At 39.5% G+C, this 19,561-nt stretch overlaps 1 protein-coding gene across 2 annotated transcripts in view; it reads left to right on the top strand.

Moving 5' to 3' along the window:
• Nucleotides 1–5,162: 5,162 nt before the first annotated feature.
• Nucleotides 5,163–19,561, top strand: part of SLCO2B1 (solute carrier organic anion transporter family member 2B1) — a 59,796-nt gene continuing 45,397 nt past the window's right edge. The window contains exons 1-6 of one of the 2 annotated variants that reach the window (XM_075263016.1): nt 5,163–5,270; nt 8,075–8,212; nt 11,511–11,673; nt 12,913–13,134; nt 16,678–16,776; nt 17,213–17,343. In XM_075263016.1, coding sequence (XP_075119117.1) covers nt 5,187–5,270; nt 8,075–8,212; nt 11,511–11,673; nt 12,913–13,134; nt 16,678–16,776; nt 17,213–17,343 — 837 coding nt within the window. In that variant the 5' untranslated portion in view covers nt 5,163–5,186. Of the gene's footprint in view, nt 5,271–8,074; nt 8,213–11,510; nt 11,674–12,912; nt 13,135–16,677; nt 16,777–17,212; nt 17,344–19,561 lie in introns of those variants that run through there. The other variant, XM_075263014.1, reaches the window with a different exon arrangement.

A 19,561-nucleotide genomic window follows, 5' to 3' on the forward strand; every position in this document is an offset into this window, starting at 1 on the left:
ATTCTTGTACATAGGAGTAGTATTATAGTAGTTATATTCTTGTACATAGGAGTAGTATTATAGTAGTTATATTCTTGTACATAGGAGTAGTATTATAGTAGTTATATTCTTGTACATAGGAGGTAGTATTATAGTAGTTATATTCTTGTACATAGGAGCAGTATTATAGTAGTTATATTCTTGTACATAGGAGTAGTATTATAGTAGTTATATTCTTGTACATAGGAGTAGTATTATAGTAGTTATATTCTTGTACATAGGAGGTAGTATTATAGTAGTTATATTCTTGTACATAGGAGTAGTATTATAGTAGTTATATTCTTGTACATAGGAGCAGTATTATAGTAGTTATATTCTTGTACACAGGAGGTAGTATTATAGTAGTTATATTCTTGTACATAGGAGGTAGTATTATAGTAGTTATATTCTTGTACATTGGAGTAGTATTATAGTAGTTATATTCTTGTACATAGGAGGTAGTATTATAGTAGTTATATTCTTGTACATAGGAGGTAGTATTACAGTAGTTATATTCTTGTACATTGGAGTAGTATTATAGTAATTATATTCTTGTACATAGGAGGTAGTATTATAGTAGTTATATTCTTGTACATAGGAGGTAGTATTATAGTAGTTATATTCTTGTACATAGGAGTAGTATTATAGTAGTTATATTCTTGTACATAGGAGGTAGTATTATAGTAGTTATATTCTTGTACATAGGAGCAGTATTATAGTAGTTATATTCTTGTACATAGGAGTAGTATTATAGTAGTTATATTCTTGTATATAGGAGGTAGTATTATAGTAGTTATATTCTTGTACATAGGAGGTAGTATTATAGTAGTTATATTCTTGTACATAGGAGGTAGTATTATAGTAGTTATATTCTTGTACATAGGAGTAGTATTATAGCAGTTATATTCTTGTACATAGGAGTAGTATTATAGTAGTTATATTCTTGTACATAGGAGCAGTATTATAGTAGTTATATTCTTGTACATAGGATCAGTATTATAGTAGTTATATTCTTGTACATAGGAGCAGTATTATAGTAGTTATATTCTTGTACATAGGAGTAGTATTATAGTAGTTATATTCTTGTATATAGGAGGTAGTATTATAGTAGTTATATTCTTGTACATAGGAGGTAGTATTATAGTAGTTATATTCTTGTACATAGGAGGTAGTATTATAGTAGTTATATTCTTGTACATAGGAGTAGTATTATAGTAGTTATATTCTTGCACATAGGAGTAGTATTATAGTAGTTATATTCTTGTACACAGGAGTAGTATTATAGTAGTTACATTCTTGTATACAGGAGGTAGTATTATAGTAGTTATATTCTTGTACATAGGAGTAGTATTATAGTAGTTATATTCTTGTACATAGGAGGAAGTATTACAGTAGTTATATTCTTGTACATTGGAGTAGTATTATAGTAGTTATATTCTTGTACATAGGAGGTAGTATTATAGTAGTTATATTCTTGTACATAGGAGGTAGTATTATAGTAGTTATATTCTTGTACATAGGAGTAGTATTATAGTAGTTATATTCTTGTACATAGGAGTAGTATTATAGTAGTTATATTCTTGTACATAGGGGGCAGTATTATAGTAGTTATATTCTTGTATATAGGAGGCAGTATTATAGTAGTTATATTCTTGTACATAGGAGCAGTATTATAGTAGTTATATTCTTGTACATAGGAGTAGTATTATAGTAGTTATATTCTTGTATATAGGAGGTAGTATTATAGTAGTTATATTCTTGTACATAGGGACAGTATTATAGTAGTTATATTCTTGTACATATCAGTAGTATTTTAGTAGTTATATTCTTGCACATAGGAGTAGTATTATAGTAGTTATATTCTTGTACACAGGAGTAGTATTATAGTAGTTATATTCTTGTACATAGGAGTAGTATTATAGTAGTTATATTCTTGTACATTGGAGTAGTATTATAGTAGTTATATTCTTGTACATTGGAGTAGTATTATAGTAGTTATATTCTTGTACATAGGAGGTAGTTTTATAGTAGTTATATTCTTGCACATAGGAGTAGTATTATAGTAGTTATATTCTTGTACATAGGAGTAGTATTATAGTAGTTATATTCTTGTACATAGGAGTAGTATTATAGTAGTTATATTCTTGTACATAGGAGTAGTATTATAGTAGTTATATTCTTGTACATAGGAGTAGTATTATAGTAGTTATATTCTTGTACATAGGAGTAGTATTATAGTAGTTATATTCTTGTACATAGGAGTAGTATTATAGTAGTTATATTCTTGTACACAGGAGGTAGTATTATAGTAGTTATATTCTTGTACATAGGAGTAGTATTATAATAGTTATATTCTTGTACATAGGAGTAGTATTATAGTAGTTATATTCTTGTACATAGGAGTAGTATTATAGTAGTTATATTCTTGTACATAGGAGTAGTATTATAGTAGTTATATTCTTGTACATAGGAGGTAGTATTATAGTAGTTATATTCTTGTACATAGGAGCAGTATTATAGTAGTTATATTCTTGTACATAGGAGTAGTATTATAGTAGTTATATTCTTGTACATAGGAGTAGTATTATAGTAGTTATATTCTTGTACATAGGAGGTAGTATTATAGTAGTTATATTCTTGTACATAGGAGTAGTATTATAGTAGTTATATTCTTGTACATAGGAGCAGTATTATAGTAGTTATATTCTTGTACACAGGAGGTAGTATTATAGTAGTTATATTCTTGTACATAGGAGGTAGTATTATAGTAGTTATATTCTTGTACATTGGAGTAGTATTATAGTAGTTATATTCTTGTACATAGGAGGTAGTATTATAGTAGTTATATTCTTGTACATAGGAGGTAGTATTACAGTAGTTATATTCTTGTACATTGGAGTAGTATTATAGTAATTATATTCTTGTACATAGGAGGTAGTATTATAGTAGTTATATTCTTGTACATAGGAGGTAGTATTATAGTAGTTATATTCTTGTACATAGGAGTAGTATTATAGTAGTTATATTCTTGTACATAGGAGGTAGTATTATAGTAGTTATATTCTTGTACATAGGAGTAGTATTATAGTAGTTATATTCTTGTACATAGGGGGCAGTATTATAGTAGTTATATTCTTGTATATAGGAGTAGTATTATAGTAGTTATATTCTTGTACATAGGAGTAGTATATAGTAGTTATATTCTTGTACATAGGAGTAGTGTATAGTAGTTATATTCTTGTACATAGGAGTAGTATTATAGTAGTTATATTCTTGTACATAGGAGTAGTATTATAGTAGTTATATTCTTGTACATAGGAGTAGTATTATAGTAGTTATATTCTTGTACATAGGAGTAGTATATAGTAGTTATATTCTTGTACATAGGAGTAGTGTATAGTAGTTATATTCTTGTACATAGGAGTAGTATTATAGTAGTTATATTCTTGTACATAGGAGTAGTATTATAGTAGTTATATTCTTGTACATAGGAGCAGTATTATAGTAGTTATATTCTTGTACATAGGGGCAGTATTATAGTAGTTATATTCTTGTATATAGGAGGCAGTATTATAGTAGTTATATTCTTGTACATAGGGAGTAGTAGTATAGTAGTTATATTCTTGTACATAGGAGCAGTATTATAGTAGTTATATTCTTGTACATAGTAGGCAGTATTACAGTAGATATTCTTGTACATAGGAGGTAGTATTACAGTAGATATTCTTGTACATAGGAGCCGTTTTATTGTAGACACTTTTGTCCTTAGATGTCCTCGGTTATCTTGCAGAGTCAACATAAGAAGTTATTAGGAAACTTTTCTATGTCTGGGAAAAAGTTTGCGGACCTTTATCTTTCTTCACCTTTGGCGGGGTTATATTAGGCTATGGTAACAGATTATTTCTGGACGTTTTATTGTTTTTCTTCTGGATTTTTATTGCTTGTTGTAAAGACTTTGCTCAGTCACTTGTGTGTGATTGTTTTTTTATTAGTTCATTCACTTTTGTGTTGTTACCCCGCCTTGTTGTGATACAATGTGATATCCATTGCAAGCGTTATATAAGATCTATAGGTAACTGTATTGGCCATCACCTATGTAGCTCTGGCCATTGAGATCTTCCCTCTGATCCCTCCAGTGTTTGTACACTACAATTTTCCCATTTCTATCACCACTGCTGTCCAGTCCTTCACTTTTCCTTTCTACGTCTTTGACACTTTTGGTCCATCCTGGTGTCTCAAGCAGTTTTATCTTGCTGCAGAGATAAGAGGACGTCCTGCTTACAATAGTAACTCACCGATAGCGCCCCCTTCTGATAGGTTAACGGCTACTTCTTTACCTTCCTATTAAACATTTGCACTGATACAGAATATACCTGTCTACTAACAATTGATGGGCATAGTTGTTTCCGTGCCTTACAACCAACGTTACTTTAGATGTTGGAGAAGACTTTGGTCATTAGAGGAGACAATTATGGAAGGAAAATGATCAGTAAGATGGATGGAGATGATCACATCATTCTTAAAAATGGCAAGAAGATGCTCGAAAACCGAGAAGACAGAACATTGTAGACATATACTGGTGACTAATGGTGAAAAGTTGACCTTAGTCGCTACATGAACGTACAGGACACAAAGTTGGTACAATCTCCCGGCTCATATGTTGTTCCTTCAGAATGTCTTGTCCTTTTTTGGGGTCTTCACACCCCTCAATGATGTAATATGGTCTTCTTAATGTATTCTATATTTTGGATGTCATCTATATCTAAATCTTCTTCCACTCTTACAACCATATCTGTCTATGGAAAGATCTGAGTCGTCTCATAATAGGGTGAGAAGAAGTTGTAGCCTAAGAAGAACTTGCACTTGGTCTTGGTCACTTTCTCAGGCTTTTAGTTCAACGGTATTAATACCTTACATAACTTCTCAAATACCTGTAGGCAAACCCAAAGGTATGGTAAATTTCCTGGAAATTTTGACAGTCTGAACTTTAGTCGAGCTGCCTTTTAGAATCCGCGTAGACCAGGTGACGACTTTTGTAATCTTTGTCATAGTTTCTAGGTTGTAAAAGACCTTTATGCTATAAACTGTATGTAAGTGATGGTCTGGTCAGACAGGTCCGATAACACAACATTCATCCATCTGCAGGGGAGTAAAGTGTCACCAGGACAATGACGGCCACAAATCAGAACATCTACTGTGAAAACCAGACGAAATCCAAGAAAATCTGCAGAAACCCATTCAACAGCATTAAGGTAAATGGAGATAAAATGATAGATAGATAGATAGATAGATAGATAGATAGATAGATAGGAGATAGATAGATAGATAGATAGATAGATAGATAGATAGGAGATAGATAGATAGATAGATAGATAGATAGATAGATAGATAGGAGATAGATAGATAGATAGATAGATAGATAGATAGATAGATAGATAGATAGATAGGAGATAGATAGATAGGAGATAGATAGATAGGAGATAGATAGATAGATAGATAGATAGATAGATAGATAGATAGATAGGAGATAGATAGATAGATAGATAGATAGATAGATAGATAGATAGATAGGAGATAGATAGATAGATAGATAGATAGGAGATAGATAGATAGGAGATAGATAGATAGATAGGAGATTACATTACTTATCCTGTATTATACTCCAGAGCTGCGCTCACTATTCTGCTGGTATAGTCACTGTGTACATACATTACATTACTTATCCTGTATTATACTCCAGAGCTGCGCTCACTATTCTGCTGGTGCAGTCACTGTGTACATACATTACATTACTTATCCTGTATTATACTCCAGAGCTGTGCTCACTATTCTGCTGGTGCAGTCACTGTGTACATACATTACATTACTTATCCTGTATTATACTCCAGAGCTGCACTCACTATTCTGCTGGTGCAGTCACTGTGTACATACATTACATTACTTATCCTGTATTATACTCCAGAGCTGTGCTCACTATTCTGCTGGTGCAGTCACTGTGTACATACATTACATTACTTATCCTGTATTATACTCCAGAGCTGCGCTCACTATTCTGCTGGTGCAGTCACTGTGTACATACATTACATTACTTATCCTGTATTATACTCCAGAGCTGCGCTCACTATTCTGCTGGTGCAGTCACTGTGTACATACATTACATTAATTATCCTGTATTATACTCCAGAGCTGCGCTCACTATTCTGCTGGTGCAGTCACTGTGTACATACATTACATTACTTATCCTGTATTATACTCCAGAGCTGCGCTCACTATTCTGCTGGTACAGTCACTGTGTACATACATTACATTACTTATCCGGTATTATACTCCAGAGCTGCGCTCACTATTCTGCTGGTACAGTCACTGTGTACATACATTACATTAATTATCCTGTATTATACTCCAGAGCTGCCCTCACTATTCTGCTGGTGCAGTCACTGTGTACATACATTACATTAATTATCCTGTATTATACTCCAGAGCTGCGCTCATTATTCTGCTGGTACAGTCACTGTGTACATACATTACATTACTTATCCTGTATTATACTCCAGAGCTGCGCTCACTATTCTGCTGGTGCAGTCACTGTGTACATACATTACATTACTTATCCTGTATTATACTCCAGAGCTGCGCTCACTATTCTGCTGGTGCAGTCACTGTGTACATACATTACATTACTTATCCTGTATTATACTCCAGAGCTGCGCTCACTATTCTGCTGGTGTAGTCACTGTGTACATACATTACATTACTTATCCTGTATTATACTCCAGAGCTGCGCTCACTATTCTGCTGGTGCAGTCACTGTGTACATACATTACTTATCCTGTATTATACTCCAGAGCTGCGCTCACTATTCTGCTGGTGCAGTCACTGTGTACATACATTACTTATCCTGTATTATACTCCAGAGCTGCACACACTATTCTGCTGGTACAGTCACTGTGTACATACATTACATTACTTATCCTGTATTATACTCCAGAGCTGTGCTCACTATTCTGCTGGTGCAGTCACTGTGTACATACATTACATTACTTATCCTGTATTATACTCCAGAGCTGCGCTCACTATTCTGCTTGTGTAGTCACTGTGTACATACATTACACTACTTATCTGTATTATACTCCAGAGCTACGCTCACTATTCTGCTGGTGCAGTCACTGTGTACATACATTACATTACTTATCCTGTGTTATACTCCAGAGCTGCGCTCACTATTCTGCTGGTGCAGTCACTGTGTACATACATTACATTACTTATCCTGTGTTATACTCCAGAGCTGCGCTCACTATTCTGCTGGTACAGTCACTGTGTACATACATTACACTACTTATCCTGTATTATACTCCAGAGCTGTGCTCACTATTCTGCTGGTACAGTCACTGTGTACATACATTACATTACTTATCCTGTATTATACTCCAGAGCTGCGCTCACTATTCTGCTGGTACAGTCACTGTGTACATACATTACATTACTTATCTGTATTATACTCCAGAGCTGTGCACTGTGCTTGCAGTACTATATGAGTATTATATGGCGGTATTTGCCACTGCAGGTCAGTGTGTGACTATTAATATTTGTCCTTACTTTCTGTATCTATGATTTATAAAGCTTTGGTTTAAAGCAACAAAAATTACAAGAGTATACATTTTGAGCGGAGGTCCCCAGTTTTTGACCCCAATATTACTTACTTGACATAGGTACGGTATTTGCATTAGTCTACCCTCTGCCATTAGAGTTTCAGGTCCTCTATAGCAGGTGACCTGCAGGTGTTTGGTGTCTATTTCCTTCCTCTGCTATCGCTCTGTATTTTTCTATTCATGAACCAGGCATCACAGGATGAGCACAGCTCTGTACCTTGTCTTAGTATGGAATATATTGTAGAGCCTCTCATTTTGAGTAAATGAATGGATTATAGATGATGGGATGAGTCCATAATAAACCCGTCTGTTATCACGAGCACCGATCGTGTATCTGTGGCCATGATTTGAGTGAGCCGGGCATGTTCTGCATATGTAATATGTAAACCGTCATCTTCCTATATCAGGTCTTTGTGGTTTGTCATGGACTCCTTCAGCTTTCTCAGCTCCTCCTCTCCGGCTACCTCAAGAGTTCAATCTCCACCATTGAGAAGCGCTTTGGACTCTCTAGTCAGACCTCTGGAATTCTGGCTGCCTTCAATGAGGTGAGTGGACCCATCCTGGGGTCATCCCGAAATTGACGGGGGTTCCTGAGTGGCCTCATGCCAAAGCTGGACATATTCCATTGTGGTCAGCTTCTTCTCTCTCTGTACTATAGTACCCATTGGTGTGCACCCCTAAACTAATACATACCCCAGACCAGACCTCTAAACTAATACAGACCCCAGACCAGACCCCTGAACTAATACAGACCCCAGACCAGACCTCTAAACTAATACAGACCCCAGACCAGACCTCTAGACTAATACAGACCCCAGACCAGACCCCTAAACTAATACAGACCCCAGACCAGACCCCTAAACTAATACAGACCCCAGACCAGACCTCTAAACTAATACAAACCCCAGACCAGACCCCTAAACTAATACAGACCCCAGACCCCTAAACTAATACATACCCCAGACCAGACCCCTAAACTAATACAGACCCCAGACCAGACCCCTAAACTAATACAGACCCCAGACCAGACCCCTGAAATAATACAGACCCCAGACCAGACCTCTAAACTAATACAGACCCCAGACCAGACCCCTAAACTAATACAGACCCCAGACCAGACCTCTAAACTAATACAAACCCCAGACCAGACCCCTAAACTAATACAGACCCCAGACCCCTAAACTAATACATACCCCAGACCAGACCCCTAAACTAATACAGACCCCAGACCAGACCTCTAAACTAATACAGACCCCAGACGAGACCTCTAAGCTAATACAGACCCCAGACCAGACCCCTAAACTAATACAGACCCCAGACCAGACCTCTAAACTAATACAGACCCCAGACCAGACCCCTAAACTAATACAGACCCCAGACCAGACCCCTGAAATAATACAGACCCCAGACCAGACCTCTAAACTAATACAGACCCCAGACCAGACCTCTAGACTAATACAGACCCCAGACCCCTAAACTAATACAGACCCCAGACGAGACCTCTAAGCTAATACAGACCCCAGACCAGACCCCTAAACTAATACAGACCCCAGACCAGACCCCTGAACTAATACAGACCCCAGACCAGACCTCTAAACTAATACAGACCCCAGACCAGACCTCTAGACTAATACAGACCCCAGACCCCTAAACTAATACAGACCCCAGACGAGACCTCTAAGCTAATACAGACCCCAGACCAGACCCCTAAACTAATACAGACCCCAGACCAGACATCTAAACTAATACAGACCCCAGACCAGACCTCTAGACTAATACAGACCCCAGACCCCTAAACTAATACAGACCCCAGACGAGACCTCTAAGCTAATACAGACCCCAGACCAGACCCCTAAACTAATACAGGCCCCAGACCAGACATCTAAACTAATACAGACCCCAGACCAGACCCCTAAACTAATACAGACCCCAGACCAGACATCTAAACTAATACAGACCCCAGACCAGACCCCTAAACTAATACAGACCCCAGACCAGACCCCTAAACTAATACAGACCCCAGACCAGACCCCTAAACTAATACAGACCCCAGACCAGACCCCTAAACTAATACAGACCCCAGACCAGACCCCTAAACTAATTCAGACCCCAGACCAGACCCTTAAATTAATAAAGACCCCAGACCAGAGCCCTAAACTAATACAGACCCCAGACCAGACCTCTAAACTAATATAGACCCCAGACCAGACCCCTAAACTAATACAGACCCCAGACCAGACCCCTAAACTAATACAGACCCCAGACCAGACCCCTAAACTAATACAGACCCCAGACCAGACCCCTAAACTAATCCAGACCACAGACCAGACCTCTAAACTAATACAGACCCCAGACCAGAGCCCTAAACTAATACAGACCCCAGACCAGACCCCTAAACTAATACAGACCCCAGACCAGACCCCTAAACTAATACAGACCCCAGACCAGACCCCTAAACTAATACAGACCCCAGACCAGACCCCCTAAACTAATACAGACCCCAGACCTGACCCCTAAACTAATACAGACCCCAGACCAGACCCCTAAACTAATACAGATTCCAGACCCCCTAAACTAATACAGACCCCAGACCTGACCCCTAAAGTAATACAGACCCCAGACCAGACCCCTAAACTAATGCAGACCCCAGACCAGACCTCTAAACTAATACAGACCCCAGACCAGACCCCTAAACTAATGCAGACCCCAGACCAGACCTCCAAACTAATACAGACCCCAGACCAGACCCCTAAACTAATACAGACCCCAGACCAGACCCCTAAACTAATACAGACCCCAGACCAGACCCCTGAACTAATACAGACCCCAGACCAGACCCCTAAACTAATACAAACCCCAGACCAGACATCTAAACTAATACAGACCCCAGACCAGACCCCTAAACTAATACAGACCCCAGACCAGACCCCTAAACTAATACAGACCCCAGACCAGACCCCTAAACTAATACAGACCCCAGACCAGACCCCTGAACTAATACAGACCCCAGACCAGACCCCTAAACTAATACAGACCCCAAACCAGACCTCTAAACTAATACAGAGCCCAGACCAGACCCCTAAACTAATACAGACCCCTAAACTAATACAGACCCCAGACCAGACCCCTAAACTAATACAGACCCCAGACCGGACCCCTAAACTAATACAGACCCCAGACCGTACCTCTAAACTAATACAGACCCCAGATCAGACCCCTAAACTAATACAGACCCCAGACCAGACCTCTAAACTAATACAGACCCCAGACTGGACCCCTAAACTAATACAGACCCCAGACTGGACCCCTAAACTAATACAGACCCCAGACCAGACACCTAAACTACTACAGACCCCAGACCAGACCTCTAAACTACTACAGACCCCAGACCAGACCCCTAAACTAATACAGACCCCAGACCAGACCCCTAAACTAATACAGACCCCAGACCAGACCTCTAAACTACTACAGACCCCAGACCAGACCCTTAAACTAATACAGACCCCAGACCAGACCTCTAAACTAATACAGACCCCAGACCAGACCCCTAAACTAATACAGACTCCAGACACCATAGTGTAACCTAGCTGGGACTGAACGATAAGTATATAAGAGTCAATCGTAAACTTTTTGAGTTACTTCCTAAAATGCGCAGTACAAATTTCCAGTTGACTTGAGCATAAAAGGTCAAATAAAGTTGGAGGACATACTCTTAGGTGTGATACAAGGGGTGAACCCTCTGCGCCCCGTTATTATTAATGGAACTTTAATGGTTTATCTAGAAATATTATCATTTAAGTTTGTTTGTTTTTTTGTCACTTCTCCCGTTGCTTCTGATTTCAGATCGGGAACACGGTGCTCATTGTCTTCGTCAGCTACTTTGGCAGCAGAGTTCATCGCCCGCGATTCATCGGCTTCGGCGCTCTGATTGTCTGCCTTGCTGGCTTTATCATGTGTCTACCTCACTTTATTATGGGACCTTATGAATATGACAAATCTGTTGCCAGTAAGTGAAGGTTATGAGGGACTATCGACCAGCCTTGTTTCTAGAAAACCTACAGTAGGGAATGTAACTGGAAGAACATAGAGTAGGAAAAGCATGGGTCTACAAGGAGCTTAAAATGTGGTAATGCATGCTTCTCTGGTGGTCTATGGTGGTGTAGGGGTTAATGCATGCTTCTCTGGTGGTCTATGGTGGTGTAGGGCTTAATACATGCTTTCCTGGTGTTCTACGGTGGTATACGGGTTAATGCATGCTTCCCTGGTGGTCTACGGTGGTGTACGGGTTAAGGCATGCTTCCCTGGTGGTCTACGGTGGTGTAGGGGTTAATGCATGCTTCCCTGGTGGTCTACGGTGGTGTATTGGTTAATGCATGCTTTCCTGGTGGTCTACGGTGGTGTAGGGGTTAATGCATGCTTCCCTGGTGGTCTGTGGTGGTGTAGGGGTTAATGCTAGCTTCTCTTGTGGTCTAGTAAAGTGTAGGAGTTAACATAAGCGCTTCTAGTGGTTTAGGGTGGAGGAAGGTTTCATCTAGTTTCCTAGCCTTCTAGATAGTGAATTGTCCAATTCCCGCTCTTCTAGTGATGAGCTAAAGCTACAGTAAGTGGTGGTCCAAGGTAGTTAAATATGTCAATGCAGCTTCCTTGTTGGTCTTGAGTAGTGGAGAAGAATTAATGTCAGCATCCTTGGTGGTCAAGGACAAAAAGGGCTAGCTCCATGATGTTTTAGGATAATGGAGGGGTTTGACATTGCTTCCCTAGTGGTCCAGGTAAAAGGTTAATGATAACATCTCTGGTGGTCTAGGGTAAGGAGGAGACGTTCAAGATTACTTCTGGTGGTCTAGGATAGTGAAGAGGTGAATACTATTCTCCCTGGTGGCCTAGATGATTGGAGAAGCTTCTTCTGGTGATTTAGACTAGTGAAGAGATGGGGATTGACTTCTCTGGTGGCCTAGCTTAAAAGTTGATTTCAGGCTTGCTTCTTGTGGTCTAGGGGAGTGAAGAGGTGAATACTGCCTTCCCTGGTGGTCTAGATGAATGGAGAAGCTCAAGATTGCATATTGTCAAGGATAGTGAAGAGGTGAATACAGGAGAGTGGAGAGGTTTATACGGCCAATGGAGGATTTTGTTGTTAGGTCAGATAAAACAACAACAGCCCATAAGTAGAATCCTCTAGAACCAAATACTGAGATACGAGACGTTGGACAACGCGTCATCTTCTGCTCCTTTCCACCCTCTATCTCAGGTATCCACAATAACATGACGGATATCTGCCAGCTCGGAGCGGTGAACCCAAGTCCCAGCACTGACCAATGTTTGACCAAGACTGAAAAAGAAAACAAGGACGTCCTGACCATTCTCTTCATCGGTCAGACTCTGCTCGGGATCGGTGGGGTTCCCATTCAGCCATTTGGAATTTCTTACATCGATGATTTTGCTAGCAAGCGGAACTCGCCCGTGTACCTAGGTGAGACGAGGCCGTGGTCACATGAGTGGCAGCACCTTGGAAGTATATACTGTATACTAGTGATGTGGAGTGGTGACCCCGCGGGGTTATCTTTGCAAGTCGCTTTGTGGCTGCATACCCAGTAGTACCTGCTATAGTGACAGTAGCGGCAGCTGGGACCCCACTAATACTTACACAAGCTGCCCCGAATTCTGGCAGACGCACAGTCACACTTGGCAGGCGCGAAACATCGTCACAGCATGTGCTAAAGGCTGATAGATACGGAGTGACTCAACATATCCTGCAACATCCAAGAGAAACAACAGAGAGAGATCTCCAAGAATATCTCTGTAATCTATCTATCTATCTATCTATCTATCTATCTATCTCCTATCTATCTATCTATCTATCTATCTATCTATCTCCTATCTATCTATCTATCTATCTATCTATCTATCTATCTATCTCATATCTATCTATCTATCTATCTATCTCATATCTATCTATATATCTATCTATCTATCTCCTATCTATCTATCTATCTATCTATCTATCTATCTATCTATCTCCTATCTATCTATCTATCTATCTATCTATCTATCTATCTATCTATCTCCTATCTATCTATCTATCTATCTATCTATCTCCTATCTATCTATCTATCTATCTATCTATCTATCTATCTGTCTATCTATCTCCTATCTATCTATCTATCTATCTATCTATCTCCTATCTATCTATCTATCTATCTATCATCTATCTATCTATCTCATATCTATCTATCTATCTATCTATCTATCTATCTATCTCCTATCTATCTATCTATCTATCTATCTATCTATCTATCTCCTATCTATCTCCTATCTATCTATCTATCTATCTATCTATCTATCTATCTATCTATCTCCTATCTATCTATCTATCTATCTATCTCCTATCTATCTATCTCATATCTATCTATCTATCTATCTATCTATCTCCTATCTATCTATCTATCTATCTATCTATCTCCTATCTATCTATCTATCTATCTATCTATCTATCTCCTATCTATCGATCTATCTCCTATCTATCTATCTATCTATCTATCTATCTCCTATCTATCTATCTATCTATCTATCTATCTATCTATCTCCTATCTATCTATCTATCTATCTTCTATCTATCTATCTATCTATCTATCTATCTATTTCCTATCTATCTATCTATCTATCTATCTATCTATCTATCTATCTCCTATCTATCTATCTATCTATCTATCTATCTATCTCCTATCTATCTATCTATCTATCTATCTATCTATCTATCTATCTCCTATCTGTCTATCTATCTATCTATCTATCTATCTATCTATCTATCTCCTATCTATCTATCTATCTATCTATCTATCTATCTATCTCCTATCTATCTATCTATCTATCTATCTATCTATCTATCTATCTATCTGTCTATCTCCTATCTATCTATCTATCTATCTATCTCCTATCTATCTATCTATCTATCTATCTATCTATCTATCTATCTATCTATCTATCCATCCATCCATCCCATGTTCCTCTCTATCTGCCGTATATAATATATTCTGATAAGATAATACATTCTTCTCCTCCGCTGATAATCATTGTAATATATTCTGTCTCTGGGTTTGCGCCTTCTATGCTCTGCAGGATCGACACTATATAATATGCAGGATCAAATATTTGCCCATAAATTACATTTTCCGGAGCGACTTTTCTGATTCCGGTAATCTCCAGATAACTAGACGTGTCATGCATAATGGAAGTGATGCCGCGACGCTTTCATGTCACAGATCACAGATATCGAGTCGTCTTAGTATAGGAGACACTATAGTGAGGATCATATAACAAGGTCTATGGGGAGGGGCTGCAGATAATGAGACACTTGGAGGGGGGGGGGTGTATTTCGAGATTGGACATTTTGGAATGATTTCCATGTTTATTCTTTAACCAGATATTCTCACTAGAAATGATTTCCTGCTTCTGCTTCATTCACATTCTCCAAGGGTTCGATCCTCTGATCCTTCCGACGTTCCATCCTTATTCTGACTTTGTTCTATCCTTTGTTGTGTCCTGCTTACATGTCATCCCTGCCCTGCCCTGTCTTGGCTTCATCTTTTTCCTTCCTTAGTTCTTCCCTATCATGCCATGGCTCCAGCTTTATAATTACTTCTGCCTTGGTTTCATCTTTGTCCTGTCTTGGTTTCATCTTTGTCCTGTCTTGGTTTCATCTTTGTCCTGTCTTAGTTCTGTCTTAGTTCTGTCTTAGTTCTGTCTTAGTTCTGTCTTAGTTCTGTCTTTGTCCTGTCTTGGTTCCAGCCCTGTCCAGCTTTGACTTGCTGTAATTTCAGTCCTTCCTTGTCTTTACTGTTGTCCTGTCTTAGTTCCTTGGTCTTCTCTTGCTTTCATCTCTGTTCTTTCTTTGTTCTGTCTTTGTCTTGCCTTTGTTCCGTCCCTGTTCATTCGTTCATTCTATCCATGTCGTGCCTTAATCCCATCTGTGTTCTGTCTTGGTTCTTTCTTTATCCTGATTTTGTCCGTCTCTGTCTTGCAATGGTTCCATCCCTGCCCTGTCTTACAGAAATGTCTGTTCTCTTTTGGTTCCATCTTTTCCTTCCTTGGTTCTGTGTTTGTCCAACTTTGACTTAACTCCTAGCCTTTCTTGGCTCCACCTTTGTCCGGCTTTAATTTCATTCCTGCCCTGCCATGGTGCCATCTCTGTCCTGTGTTGTTTCCATCCCATTCTTGTCTCAGAACATCCCAGTCTTCCTTTGTTTCCATCTTTGTCCTGCCTTGGTTCTCTGCCTATCCTTTCTTGGCTCCATGCCTGTCTTACTTTGATCCTAGTCCTGCTTTTTCCTTGTCCTGCCCTGGTGCTCTTTTGGTTCCATCCTTGTCTTAGTTCCATCCCAGTCTTGCCTCAGTCCTTCTCAGTCTTGCCTTGGTTCCATCGTTGACCTGGTTTGATCATTCTTGGTCCTTCCCCTGGTGCTATCCCTGTCCTGTTTTGATTCCATCCTTGTCTTGGCTCTATCTCAGTCTTGCCTTGGTTCCATCGTTGACCTGGTTTGATCATTCTTGGCCCTGCCCTGGTGCTATCCCTGTCCTGATTCCATCCTTGTCTTGGATCTATCCCACTCTTGCATCAGTCCAGCTCAGTCCTGTTTCGGTCCAGCTCAGTCTTTCCTTGGTTCCATCTTTGTCTGGTTCAGTCCTTCTCTTCCCTGCCCTGATTCCAGCCATCTCCTACTATATATTGTCCCACCCCTTTTTATTCCCTCTCCTTCCTTGTCTCCATCTCCTGCTCCTGTTACATCTCCATCCTCCTGGCCTTGCTCTTCTCCATCTTATCTTCGATCCATATCCTTCACTCTGTGTCTTATATTCCCTCCCTGCCCTAAGCCAATTACTATTTCCATAAATCCCTTGTGTTCCTTTCTCTCTGTCTATACAGTGCACGTGAATGGGGCTAAGCTGCAGTACTAAGTACAACCTCTGGACAGATGTGGCTCTCTAACTCCCCCTCCTGTCTTTTGTCTCCTCATAGGCATCCTTTTCGCTGCGACAATGATGGGCCCCGGTGTCGCTTTCATCCTGGGATCCGCCATGTTACGCTACTATGTTGACATTGACAAGTTCTCAGCCAGTGAGTGTGAACACTAGCCAAGCATTAGCCCGAGAGTCAAAGCTTCACAGCCGCCTATGACAGCGCGCTGCTGACGGTCCAAAAATAAAGGCGACCTGACAAGGTGTTGTGCTGCCGAGCGCTGCCGCCTTCTGCTGATTCATAAAATGTCTATTATCCGCTCGGCAGGCCGTCTGCTGCGGCGTATGCTGCCATCTCAGCGTGCCAGACCTTTACCCTGCAACGTGTCCAAAAACAAAATCACAAGACAGACGTATCTAAGTATCTAGACGTATCTAGGTCAGACCGAGAGAGACTCAGCAACAAACTGATAAAGATACATTTACACTTCCAAGTCTCTGATTAATGTATCCAGTAGAAGATTGATACAAAGTTACACAATATTATTATTATTATTATTATTATTATTATTATTATTATTATTATCTCTTCCCAGGTGAGATAGTCCTGACCCCCGGTGACCCGCGCTGGATCGGGGCCTGGTGGTTGGGCTTCATAGTGGCAGCGACTATCGTGGCCCTGACCGCTATACCCTACTTCTTCTTCCCAAGGACAATGCCAAAAGAGGTAACTACAAGACAATACGGGACCTAACAACTATCTAGTATCTAATGATCATCTAATATCTACCTGCTAATTACTATGTAATAATAGTATCTAATGCCTGACATCCTATGTAATAACTACTACAGATGAGCGAACACTATTCCAGCGTTTTGAATAGCATGCTCAAATAGGCGGCACACGAGGGGTTAAGTGGTCGGCCGCCGGCAGAGTCTCCGTGCGGCCGCTTCCATTCACTTCTATGGGAGCGTGCGATTCAAAACGGCTGTTTCAAATACTGTTCATCTCTAATAACTACCATACAACTACAACCTAACAACCGTCTGGTATCTACCCTTTAAAGGGAGTCTGTCAGCAGGATAATTATCAACAAACAAATGACAGAACACTTTCGAAAGATGTCTTTCTTATTCTATATTGCGGCTCCATTTTCATGAAAATCAGGATTTTACTCTTACGTAAATGAACTGAACCAAGGCTAAGTTTCTGCTGTAGCCCTAGCTGCAGAAAACGTGTGACAATGTGGCCGATGTCACTCAAGTAAAGCCGGGGCTGGGCGGGAGTCCTGGCAGCAGAAGACACATCTATAAAGCCTTCTTCAGTCAATTTACATAAGAATAAAATCCTGATTTTCTTGAAAATGGAGCCGCAATGCAAAATTAGAAAGGCATCTTTGGATAGTGCAGAAGGAGCCCTACAAGGTACTGGCATTAGATTGATACAGATTTCCCTGCTGACAGACTCCCTTTAACTACTATCAAGTACTTATCACTTAACACCATCTAAGACCTACCTTCTCATTACTATCTCGTACCTGCCATCTAAGACCTACCTACTATTTACCTTCTTGCTGTCATATAATACCAATACCTTCATCTAATACTGATTGATACAAGGACTTCTTGTGATTCTCCTTCCTCTTGTGATTCTCCTTCTTTTGATTCTACTTATTCTTGTGATTCTCCCTCTTCTTGTGATTCTCACTCTTCTTGTGATTTTCCTTCTTCTTGTGATTCTCCTTCTTGTGATTCTCCATCTTCTTGTGATTCTCCCTCTTCTTGTGATTCTCCTTCTTCTTGTGATTCTCCTTCTTCTTGTGATTCTCCTTCTTGTGATTCTCCATCATCTTGTGATTCTCACTCTTCTTGTGATTCTCCCTTTTCTTGTGATTTTCCCTCTTCTTGTGATTCTCCTTCTTCTTGTGATTCTCCTTCTTCTTGTGATTCTCCTTCTTGTGATTCTCCTTCTTCTTGTGATTCTCCTTCTTCTTGTGATTCTCCCTCTTCTTGTGATTTTCCTTCTTCTTGTGATTCTCCTTCTTCTTGTGATTCTCCTTCTTGTGATTCTCCTTCTTCTTGTGATTCTCCTTCTTCTTGTGATTCTCCTTCTTCTTGTGATTCTCCCTCTTCTTGTGATTCTCCTTCTTCTTGTGATTCTCCTTTTCTTGTGATTCTCCTTTTCTTGTGATTCTCCTTCTTCTTGTGATTCTCCTTCTTCTTGTGATTCTCCTTCTTCTTGTGATTCTCCTTCTTCTTGTGATTCTCCTTCTTCTTGTGATTCTCCCTCTTCTTGTGATTCTCCTTCTTCTTGTGATTCTCCTTTTCTTGTGATTCTCCTTTTCTTGTGATTCTCCTTCTTCTTGTGATTCTCCCTCTTCTTGTGATTCTCCCTTTTCTTGTGATTTTCCCTCTTCTTGTGATTCTCCTTCTTCTTGTGATTCTCCTTCTTCTTGTGATTCTCCTTCTTGTGATTCTCCTTCTTCTTGTGATTCTCCCTCTTCTTGTGATTTTCCTTCTTCTTGTGATTCTCCTTCTTCTTGTGATTCTCCTTCTTGTGATTCTCCTTCTTCTTGTGATTCTCCTTCTTCTTGTGATTCTCCTTCTTCTTGTGATTCTCCCTCTTCTTGTGATTCTCCTTCTTCTTGTGATTCTCCTTTTCTTGTGATTCTCCTTTTCTTGTGATTCTCCTTCTTCTTGTGATTCTCCTTCTTCTTGTGATTCTCCTTCTTCTTGTGATTCTCCTTCTTCTTGTGATTCTCCTTCTTCTTGTGATTCTCCCTCTTCTTGTGATTCTCCTTCTTCTTGTGATTCTCCTTTTCTTGTGATTCTCCTTTTCTTGTGATTCTCCTTCTTCTTGTGATTCTCCTTCTTCTTGTGATTCTCCTTCTTCTTGTGATTCGCCTTCTTCTTGTGATTCTCCTTTTCTTGTGATTCTCCTTCTT

The sequence above is a fragment of the Leptodactylus fuscus genome, chromosome 2 (assembly GCF_031893055.1).
Source record: "Leptodactylus fuscus isolate aLepFus1 chromosome 2, aLepFus1.hap2, whole genome shotgun sequence".
Classification (NCBI taxonomy): domain Eukaryota; kingdom Metazoa; phylum Chordata; class Amphibia; order Anura; family Leptodactylidae; genus Leptodactylus; species Leptodactylus fuscus.